Below are 12,046 nucleotides of genomic sequence, written 5' to 3' on the forward strand. Positions count from 1 at the left end.
GGTGAGGGTGGGGGGCAAGGCGTGGGGGAGGGGGGGGGGGGGGGGTGTGTATCACGCATTCTGCTGGATCGCTTGTATCTGAACAGCAATTGCCCGCTGTTTAAAATGATACCAAAACCCGGCAGCAGCAGCCGTGTTCTTAGTATAACCGCTTCGGGACAGGACGTTTATTTTTATTTTTTTTTTTAACGGTGGGCAGTCCTGAAGCAGTTAATCTATGGATTTCCTTCACTGTCATTCCCGGTGATAATGGTCACTAGGACTAATACGAAGGGAGAATCTCCCAAATATGGGGGCAAAACCACAAACCCAACAAGAAGGCCCCTGGGGGAAAAAATAATGTATATAAAGCGTTAAAAAAATAAAAGCCCCCGTAAACTTGACCCACCCAATCTGGGGTTGGACAAGCACAGGCATTGTCAATTATTAACCTGGTGAATCTTACCTGGAGGCTAGGCCATTTGTTCAGAGGAATTTTCTTTTGCAGGATGAGTTGCAGGAAATTCCCTTTTTCTTTATACTGCATTTTACTGCAAGATCCTTCAATCTCTTCATGAAAGTGACAATTCCACTGACTGCCCTCTGCAATACAAATACTTCCTTAACAATCCCAAAGAACGTGAAACACAAATAAGTGGCATTACATAAACACACATAATATATATTTATATGTTAGAGCCTCAGGATTTTACTGCTATATGCAACCAGATTTGGAAGATTTCCCCTCCACTGACACCACCTGGGACTGGAAATAAAGAGAAATGTCTCCAACAGCAACAAAAACATAATAGGTTAAATCACGGCCTATCATACTTATCTGATGGATTTCAATGCAGATATCCCCAAAGAAGCTGGTCTCCCCACACCCTCCCACAAAGACATAAAAGGTATGATTCTCTGGTAGCTGGACAACCCCACTTGTTTCAGAATTTAGAAAATCTATTGGCGGAATGTGTATTAGCAGCCCAAGTTGGCCAGAACATAGACATCCGAGTTACAGATTGAGCAGGAACTTTATAGGAGCCAGGGAATTTCAGATTTATGAGTAGAACTATGTGTTGTCGCAATTAAGTGCATATGCACTTACAGTTCTCTCTTGGACCCCCCTACAAAGTTTCACAAATACCTGCTGAGCTTGCCATTAAAGTCCACCTGCCCTTTAAAAATACCTCGACAGGAGCTGGGGACAGGCTCCATGACAGGTGATTGCGGTGGCAACCAATCACAGAGATCACATGATCAGGAGCCCAATTGTAAACGGTGACTTGGAGCAGTTGGTGACAACTCTGTCACTATGCTTTGGGCGCGCACAATGAGCGCATATATGTGACGGCCAGGGGTTAAAGATCGCCTTATTGCCTCCAGTGTTAGCAGCTCAGCAAGAGGTTAAAAGGTAGGCCATCAAACTATACAGTTGTAGGTATACTAAGCTGATCGGTAGTATTTTAACCTGGCCACAGAATTTCCTAAAATGTAAAATCGAACACAATACAAACATGAACCCAGGAGCTGCCAGAAAACTGGGTAGCAGGACACATGATGATGCTGAAGGTGCACAGAACCAATATGAAGATTAAAAGGAGAACTATGAGGTGAGTGCTTTTCACTCACCTCATAGTTCTAGCCGACCTGTGACAATGAGACTGTCACAGGTCGGCTCAGTAGATCGGGAGGTGAGCGAACACATAACGGCGTTCGCTCACCTATCGATCCTGTCACGGCTCTCTGCCGTGACAGGGGAGGGGCTGGATTCCCCCCTCCCCGATCCGCCAGCGCTGACTGGCGGAACGGTCGGGGGAGGGTACAGCTGGCTCTGCCTCTAGATAGGCAGAGCCAGCTGTCACACAGCTGGGCGGATCCCGGCACAATTGTCGGGATCCGTTTCAGCGTCTCAGTATACCGCGAGCAGCAGCTCACGGTATGTTGCGGCTTCTCAGTATACCGCGAGCTATAGCTCGCAGTATACTGAGCCTAGGGTGACGGGAGGATGGTAGTTTGTGTCCTCCCGTTACCCTAAGGAGAACTACGGGGAAAAGACTTAACCCCATAGTTCTCCTTTAAGGCCTGTCTTCAAGTAGCAGACTGTCCTGAAATAATTCCACTCCGGCCAATCAAAGCTTACCTGGGAAATTGATGACACAGTCAGTGTCTGTAAATGCTGCCTCGACATCTTCTACGTTCAAAGCTCCCAGACCGGGGTTCAGTCTAATGATAACTTCCCCAGAATTCTGCTTCCAATCAACCATCATTTCTGAAAGAGAGAACAGAATGGATTTAGTGGATTGAGACAAAGCGGGTAAGATCACTCGTAAGCACATTTACCTTTTCCTATAGCCGCCCTCAATTAGAAACTAAACCTGTCTAGGACAACCATATTCCAACTAGGGAGCTGCTAGTGCAGGTTAAACAAAATGAAAGCAAACAGCCGAATATCCAATTCCCTGAGTCAATGGCCAGATAACATGGAGGACCTGAACTGAAATTGGCCAACATGTAATTGCTCATGTACAAAAGAATATTTGGAGTAGTCACTGTTTAAAAGGAAGGAAAAAAACACAAAAACAGCCAAATGAGAAAGTGGTAAAGCTGGCCAAGTCCCCGTTCACACCTTTATGTTTTGTCGCGCGTTCAACGCTCTATGAACGCTCAACAAAACGTACAAACATGAAAATCCCATTGTTTTCTATGGGTCTGGTTCACACCTTTCCGTATTTCCGCCCGTCTGAAACGCCCTACAAAACGGCCTACGCCCAAACAAGTACATGTACTTCTTTGGGCCGTTTTACATTGGGATACAGCCAAGTAGAATCGCGGTAAAAAAACCACGCGACAGACGCGCATATTCAATACGCCTAGGTGTGAACCCAGAGTAAGTGCTGGGCAGAGCAAGAAAGGGCAACAACCTCTGCTTGGGTTTTATCACTACTGGGAAAATGTTACCTCCCTTCCTGTGTGGTCACCAGATCAGGAAGTGGAGGTAAAAGTCCCTCTCAGTGGGGACCAGGACAGAATTGGGAACACCTTGAACCACTGTGCGGTTTATACTGCTACAGCAAAAAGCATAATGCTCAATTTTTGCACTGCATGTCTTTATTTCCATGATACACAAGGCCCCCTATTAGGTCATTACATCTCATGCATGTGAGCAGCTTATATCTTGCAATACGTGATGGCCTTTTATTTCTTTTTTTAGTAGGTACCTTTTGCTGGCTGTGTTCCAAGTGGGAGATTGGAGGCTCCATTCACATATAGCAGGGATGGCCAAACTGCGGCCCTCCAGCTGTGGTGGAACTACGAATCCCATGAGGCTTTGCAAGATTCTCACTGCCAAAGACATGACTTGAGGAGAGAGATGCATCATGTGATTCGCAGTTTCACCATAGCTGGAGGCCGGAGTTTGGCCATCCCTGACATATAGCATTTGCCTTTCCCGTGCAGAAGACAGCACGGCACGCAAACACTAAAATCTTTACAACCTCCTTATGCATCACATGCCCCTCCCTTTTAGATTGTAAGCCCTCAGGGCCAGGGCCCTCCTAACCATCTTGTCTTGAATTGTATTGTAACATCATGTCTTCCTTATATTGTAAAGCGCTGCGTACACTGTTGGCACTATATAAATCCTGTATAATAACTGCATGCATTCTGCAGCTATTACTATAGACGTGAACATGCGGAATCCGCCATAAAATTGCGCTTGTACTATTTTGCAGGACGCCCGGTTTTGTACCACGCGGGACCGCTGCAAAAGCCCGAACAATGCACATTAAAGTGCATTGATTTTTTTTATGTTTAGAGCAGTACCGCGTGTATCCATATGGCCAAATTCGCAGGGGCAACCGCTTCTGTGTGAATGGAGCCTTACCATCACATCCTGCCTTGAGGACCCTATAGAAAAGACAGTAATATCTCTCCTGAGATACAACATAAAGCTCTAAGCATATAGTCAGAAAAGCTTTGCTTTCCTATCGAAGACTAAAAAAGGTTTTGGCTGGACTTTCAGTGGCACAGCAATAGGGCAATATTACAAATAAATGGGGTTGAAGTTGACAGACTGATCTTTCAGCCTTGCCTATACTAAGCCAGAGATGGACACGTCACTGAGAATGAAGAGGATACCACGTCATTTTCAGGCCTTCAAAAGTAACACAAAGAGGGGCTTTCCTTTCTGAACTTCACGTGTGACGATTTTCGGCTGGTTTGAACGGTGCTCGGGAGACAAATGCCGAACGGGCCGGTGTGCGCACGCGCACACTGCTCGTTCAGCATTGCGGTCATCAGAAGCCCGCCCCTCAGGGGGGCGGGCTTGCGATGATCGAGAGTACAATCTGCCTGTCCAAGATGGGCAGATCGTACGTTTATTTAATTACTTTACAACCATCGCAAGACTAAAGTCTTGCGATGGTTGTACAGTGTATGGCCACCTTTAGACATGCTGCATCCAAAGAAAGAGTGCAATGCAAAGCAGGTCAAACGCAACCTCTTGACTGCCATGTGTTCTACTCTATTAACGTCAATGGGATTTTTCTTACCTGCCTTTGACATGCATTCAAAACACACATCTAACGCAGGAAGCCCATGCCAGTCAACATGAGCCCTAACTAAACTTCATCCTTAGGTAGGGCTACATGGTAGATTAAATCTCTTTACTACTGAGAATGGATTGTTATCAGTTATCCCATCAGAATGACAGTTTGCTGCAAATGAGGCGATTGCCAACAAGTGGTTAAAACTCTCCAGCAAAACCCATCACACAACTTTGGCACTTTAACGTGCTTTATTTACCACGAGCAGGCTAGTGGTTCGCAGATGGATCTCTTCGCCTCCCACTTTGAATCTATGGCTTGGAGAACTTGATAAGATAGTCGCCTGAGAACGTATTAATTTTCAACAGAGGGGTGCTTTGCTCCAATTCAACTCTCTATGGGATAGATGGTACTGCCATCCCTGACTAATTCCTATCGAAGACTAAAAAAGGTTTTGGCTGGACTTTCAGTGGCACAGCAATAGGGCAATATTACAAATAAATGGGGTTGAAGCTGACAGACTGATCTTTCAGCCTTGCCTATACTAAGCCAGAGATGGACACGTCACTGAGAATGAAGAGGATACCACGTCATTTTCAGGCCTTCAAAAGTAACACAAAGAGGGGCTTTCCTTTCTGAACTTCACGTGTGACGATTTTCGGCTGGTTTGAACGGTGCTCGGGAGACAAATGCCGAACGGGCCGGTGTGCGCACGCGCACACTGCTCGTTCAGCATTGCGGTCATCAGAAGCCCGCCCCTCAGGGGGGCGGGCTTGCGATGATCGAGAGTACAATCTGCCTGTCCAAGATGGGCAGATCGTACGTTTATTTAATTACTTTACAACCATCGCAAGACTAAAGTCTTGCGATGGTTGTACAGTGTATGGCCACCTTTAGACATGCTGCATCCAAAGAAAGAGTGCAATGCAAAGCAGGTCAAACGCAACCTCTTGACTGCCATGTGTTCTACTCTATTAACGTCAATGGGATTTTTCTTACCTGCCTTTGACATGCATTCAAAACACACATCTAACGCAGGAAGCCCATGCCAGTCAACATGAGCCCTAACTAAACTTCATCCTTAGGTAGGGCTACATGGTAGATTAAATCTCTTTACTACTGAGAATGGATTGTTATCAGTTATCCCATCAGAATGACAGTTTGCTGCAAATGAGGCGATTGCCAACAAGTGGTTAAAACTCTCCAGCAAAACCCATCACACAACTTTGGCACTTTAACGTGCTTTATTTACCACGAGCAGGCTAGTGGTTCGCAGATGGATCTCTTCGCCTCCCACTTTGAATCTATGGCTTGGAGAACTTGATAAGATAGTCGCCTGAGAACGTATTAATTTTCAACAGAGGGGTGCTTTGCTCCAATTCAACTCTCTATGGGATAGATGGTACTGCCATCCCTGACTAAGTGGACAGCGAGCTCGCCTATTATTGTTCACTACGGTCTATGTTCTTAATATGTAACAATCTAGTTCCGTTTGGAGGTGTTGGCTATTCGTATTGTATTCTGTGTGATATTTCTGCATTGTTCAAAATGTGGCCATCATTCAATATGCCTTGCCGTTTGTTAACGGCCCATTATTTGTTGAATTTTGTTCTGTTCTTTTTTCTTATTACTCCGTCTTTTTTTGGTATTTGAAAATAAGCAAAAATCAATAAAAAAAAACATCAGATTTAAAAAAACATCTCTGCAGCAAAAAGATTCCATTGCCTCTGTAACCCAAGCCTAAAGGGCCTGTTCACCATTAATGTGTTGTGGTAACTAAGGCATGGTGGAGGTATTCACAAAACACACCAACCAGCCAAGCAAAACCATTTTGCCCAATGAACCAACAAACATAGGAATGGAAATGCAACGTTTTTCTTTTGACGCAGCACAGCGCACAGAGGGCTCACACCTGTGTTGTGCCATGCTTCAATGGAAGTATGTTGCAGTAACTCGCTTTGTTGCCATTAAAAATGTCTCGCCGTAATTAGCACATACACCTCATATTACCACAATCATCGGATGCGATCAAGCCCTTAAAAAGAACCCTTTGACTGGATTCACACTGCTGCAGAGCATTGCATTAAAAGGTAGCCCACTTATTGATCCGCAACTGTGGATCTCCAGCCCCTGAACAGGCATTGCCTATACAGTCTGTGGCATGCAGTAAACATCGGTACATAGAAAAAAAAAAGATATTCAGTTATGTCATGACTGCTATTTTTCAGTCTGGGCCATTGTAGTATGATATTTATTAGATTGTAAGCCCTCCTTACCACCTTGTGTTGAATTGTATTGTGATTGTAATGTCTTCCTTATATTGTAAAGCGCTGTGCAAACTGTTGGCACCGTATAAATCCTGTATAATAATTGATAAAGACTATGCATAGGTAGCTCAGACCTCAGAGTGCCTGGTAACTGTATGCAGGTAAGCGTCATTTGTTTACAGTTGCATGGTGACGGCCACAAGGAGCTCGCTTGCAGCTCACGTGTCCTGCAATGCTATGGTGACGGCTTGTTTAAAGCAGTCTTCACTCTCCAGGGATATAAAAGTGCATATGTTAAGCCAAAACATCCTGGAATAAAATAGACAATAGTCTAAGTATAAAATAGGTGTGAACACTGAAAATGACATCCGGCAATTCAGTTACATTATGCCAGATAAGAACATTTACTTTGGAAGAAGCCAGTAAAAGTGGAAATTCACCCTCATCTTCAAAATGACATCAAAGGATGCTTCAAAACGTTTACTAATGACAATCTGCAAACAGATCATTGGAGATTCAGTAATTGCAGCCTTTCTATTGCTGAAAGTGACACTGAACTCAGGATTTATATGTTACAAATACATTTATCTAACTACAATGTATCCTATTTGTGTATCACTCGGCTGTAGATCCTCCAATCATCTCTGAATTGGTGCTGACACTGTCCTTCCTTCTGGAGGGGGGCTACTTTTGTTCCCCATGGTCCCTGTGTGTGTTGTAAAGTAGTCACTAGAGATGCACCAAAATGAAAATTTCAAAACCGAAACCAAACATTTAAAAAAATATATAGTCAGGCCGAAACCGAAAGTTTTTTTTATTTTAACTAATTAAAAAAAAAATCTATATTTTATTTATAAAACTTTAATGTTTTTATATTTGTTATTTATTCATCTTTTATTAAATATTTGCATGCTTTACTTTACTTTTAGGGGCTTTGGGAAAATATCAGGGATCTAAACAGACGCCTGATATTTCCCTTTTAAAATAGAAAAGATTGAGAACACAGAGTCCTCAATCTCTTTTTCTGCAGCAGCCCCTGTTATCAATGAACAGGAAGCCTCTATACTGAGTGTTTGTAAATAATGGAGGACAGAGTATGTTTACTATAACCACAATCATCAATGAACAGGAGGTGATGTAGATCACTTTCCATTTATTCATAATTGAGGATATAGTAACTATTCTATATCCTCAATTATCTACAAACACTCAGCAATCACTGACTGCTTGTACCCGCTCTCCTCTATGACACGCTGTCACAGGAGGCTGAGCTCTCCACCCGCACCACTCGCTCAGCCACCTGTGACAGCGCCGGCTGTCTCTGCCCACACACGCTCTCCTCTTATCTGTGACAGGAGAGACGCCGGCCGCTCACAGCGCTTTCCTCCCGCAGCACTCGGCCGCCTCTGACAGTTTCTCTCCTCCCTGATGGGACACAGAGCAGCGCCCAGCGGGGAGAAAAAAAAAGAAAAAGAACGGATGCGCCGCTGTATTGGCCAGAAAATGGCACTTTCGGCATTATGCCAAAAGTGCAATTTTCGGCCGATATGTTTCGGCAGCCGATATATCGGTGCATCCCTAGTAGTCACTGCTTCAAGCCCCCTCCCATGATGGGCTACAATCTCAATTCTAATTATTAAACTAAACGTTAGACTGTAGTCCATCCCGGAAGCGAGCTTGGAGCGGTGACTGCTCTACAATCCACACAGGGACCAAGGGGAACAAATGACATGGAGTGGCATTTTGTCTTCCAGGTAAACTGATCAGGTCATGCTCATGGGCCTTACCCTGTGGATGACTCCCCTGGCAAACATCAGCAAACGCTATGGGAAGGAAAAAACAATTGTCCACAAAGACGCATCAAATGTCCCCAAACATTCAAACACTCTGATCAAGGCTAAGGTTTGTCACTTGCATGGCGACCAGAGACGCAGCCCAAAAATACAAATTCAAAATAGTTTTACAGCCCAATTAAAGTCTTGCACCTTTAATCTCATTATAATCCATTAAATACCTACCCCTGTTATACTTTGTAGCAAATATTTGCTAGGAAATGCCTTCAAATACTATTTTTTCCCTTTGTGCTCTCACACTGCAGTGCTCTGTGCTGGCAGAGCCCAGTAACAAACACACCCCTCATCATGTGCCCTTTCATATAACTGTAATGCAGAGGAGAGCCAGGGAGGGAAAATCGGGGGGGGGTCAGACATCTCTGAGAGCTGATTACTGACAGCACTGGGTCCATCTCTGGTACCCATTGTAGTGCAGTTTTATTTAGACTTCCAGCAAAACTGCTGTATCAGGAAAGTGGAGGTAGGACCAGGACCCTTAGTGCAATGCCTGTCTGGCTTCAATTCTTTTCTGTGACTTTAAAATAAATAAAATGTTGGGAGACAAAAATCTAACTAGAGTATTTTGCCTTGTACAAATGAGGTGTCACCAAGTCTTCAAAACTTGTATCTAAAAATATTTGCTGACCTTTGTGTGTGGATGGCAGATATGCATTAGAGAGAAAATATTTATATATGGCCCCTTGTTTAGTTTTCATTTACCACCTGAGGTCTGACGAACCCCATTTGGATAACATGCCGCTGTGCTGCAGCTCCTGCATGTGTATTTATATTTATATATGGCCCCTTGTTTAGTTTTCACTTCCCACATGAGGTCTAACACCATTTTGATAACATGCCGCTGTGCTCCAGCACGTGTATAATTGAGTCGTAGAGGATTCCCCGCTCCCCCATCTAATAGGACTAGCCCAGTGGCCAGTAAGGACACTCTCACTGTACAGGTAGTAGCAGCAGATGAAACTTAGCCCTAATGGGCAGCCTTCCTCTACTGACCTTTCTTGGTTTCGCCACCGGACACCATCTTGCCTTCTTTGCTTTCCTGGTTGATGCGATCTTTCTGCTTCTTCTTGTTGATGGCATCTTCAGTTCCACGCGTCACCCTTCTCTGCCCGACGCCCTCGGCAGGACGGGACATCTTCTGCCGCTTGATGGAAACGAAGGGGCCCCCAGGGTCTGTAACAGCGTCTGGGTCAGGGGTTCGGCGTTTTCTACCTGGGCCAGCTATCTTGGCGACTCTCTGTGGGTAGACGCTTTGTCAGGGAAGAAATAATCTGCGGGAGACAAAGGATGACATTCAGTACAGTCATAATATCAACCAGGAACAATGTCTGTCCATTAGGGTGAATAGTCAACCCTTAGCTGGACTTGGCAGACATTCTGAAAAGGTTCAATCCTAAAGGCTTGTGTTGCCGGAGCATTCATACTGAGTTACAAAGTGTAAAGGAAGGAGACAAGCACAGCAAACACCTTCACCAGCGTATCTTAGGTAAAACATCAGCGATATCAGTTCCTCTGATATCTCTTGGCTGATGGTCCCTACAGGTGCCCAATCCATAGGCTTTCCGCTTTAAGGCTTAAAGTAGACTTATAAAAGGAGCTGTTAATCCTGCCAACAAATGTGTATTTCTGTTCATCCAGTTCTGATATTCCCACAGCTCTGTTACACAGTACAGCCCTCTCTGGCAGGGCAGAAGACCTGAGATGTCTCTGCTGCAATCAAGTAGCACTTACAGGTCTTATACCTCCCCTAGCCCGTGACTGGGCAATGAAAGGAGAAGCAGCAGACTGATGGTCACATGTCACCCTCCTCTATCATCCTACCAGCATGCTGCTTGTTAGCACATGAGCACTGCAGTACTGTTGTGTCTGTGTGCTGCTTCTCTCCCAGTCTCAGCTCTGCTGCACAGAGGGCTGATACCAAGTTAAATGCAGATACTTGCACAGTTTACATCTAAACAAAAAATAAAACATTTATTGTGGTATTAATCGATACAGAGCTGCCGTTGTGTTTTTAATATCTGCCTGAAGTTCAGCAAAACCTTTTTTTAGTTCTGGCTACAGTGTAGAAGGATTAGGACCCCCCGTGGATTGGAACCCCCGTCAACGTTTGATTGCCGTCTGTGTCCCCGTTAGGGAGATTAACCCCCCTGGTTGTTCTGGTGACCATTATCACTAATAGTGAAAACAAAACCCCGGTGTTGTCACCAGAACAGGAAATTTTCCAACGGGGACACATTCTGCTGACCACCAGGGATTTCCCTCACTTTGGAGGGACTTCCTCTCCCTTCCTGTTGTGACCAATTGGAACAACATTAACCATTCGCAGTCTAATCATTGCAGACAGATGCGTCTTCGGGATTACTCGGTCGCCATCTGTGCAGCACAAAGAGGAATAGCTTTCAGCTGAAGGCTCCAGGCTGCTCTCAGTGCCCTGAAAGAGTTCAATTACAGAAAAATAATAGGCCCAGAAATCAAAGCGAGAGCACTGAAAATGGAAACGGAGACTTCTGTGCGTAACTCAACCCTGCCCTTGTTTATGGTAATCTGTGAAATAGAACTGCGGCGATGTGGCTTTAGGTGAATGTTCAGCGATTGTGTGTTTCAGTTTGCACCGGCTGCATAAGGTAAATAAAGAAGTGACCTGTTGCAGAGTACAGAGGTGAAATGGAAGGTCGTCTTGTCTCAGCTCAGGATCCAATCCACATGAAGCACACAATCTGCATAACATTTGTATGTTCTCACCCCGGGGATCGCTTGGGCTTCCCCCAAAAATCCTATTACATACTTGCTGGGTAATGTTACAGATACAGAAAAATACCTGTTGATCCTGCCAGATATCCAGAGCTCTACAGTTGCCCCCACACCTGTATGTTAAAGTGGACCTTTACTCCCTTCAACTAAAAATCATATCAGCATTCAGCTCTTTATGCTGATATGAAATCTTACATTCATTATTTAAAACATACATAATTTGCTTTTACTTACAATTATTGTTTTTCTACTTCCTGGTACTCTTGGGCATTAGTGATGTAAACTGTGCCAAGACAATGCATCCTGGGAAGGTTACCTCAGCAGAGCATTGCTGGGAAATCTCATCTGTAATCTCACGACATCGTAGGGAAAGGCCTTTTCCTCCCCTGAGATGATGTGCATGGTCACATGTCCTAATCACATGTGCCAGAGTTCCAGGAAGTAAAGGGAGGTATATTAAAGGAGAACTATGAGGTGAGTGCTTTTCACTCACCTCATAGTTCTAGCCGACCTGTGACAAAGACTGTCACAGGTCGGCTCAGTAGATCGGGAGGTGAGCGAACACATACTGGGGTTCGCTCACCTCTCCATCCTGTCACGGCTCTCTGCCGTGACAGGGGAGGGGCTGGATCCCCCCCTTCCCACTCCCACC

At 44.8% G+C, this 12,046-nt stretch overlaps 1 protein-coding gene across 2 annotated transcripts in view; it reads right to left on the bottom strand.

The window, feature by feature from the left end:
* Positions 1-12,046, bottom strand: part of USP19 (ubiquitin specific peptidase 19) — a 78,684-nt gene that overhangs the window by 57,737 nt on the left and 8,901 nt on the right. For both annotated transcript variants that reach the window (XM_018576104.1, XM_018576103.1), the window contains exons 2-4: positions 9,637-9,914; positions 2,123-2,251; positions 446-582 (exon numbers count right to left, since the gene is read on the bottom strand). In XM_018576104.1, coding sequence (XP_018431606.1) covers positions 446-582; positions 2,123-2,251; positions 9,637-9,778 — 408 coding nt within the window. In that variant the 5' untranslated portion in view covers positions 9,779-9,914. The remainder of the gene's footprint in view (positions 1-445; positions 583-2,122; positions 2,252-9,636; positions 9,915-12,046) is intronic.

Source organism: Nanorana parkeri, unplaced genomic scaffold, assembly GCF_000935625.1.
Source record: "Nanorana parkeri isolate BGI_ZX_2015 unplaced genomic scaffold, ASM93562v1 scaffold56, whole genome shotgun sequence".
NCBI classification, from domain to species: domain Eukaryota; kingdom Metazoa; phylum Chordata; class Amphibia; order Anura; family Dicroglossidae; genus Nanorana; species Nanorana parkeri.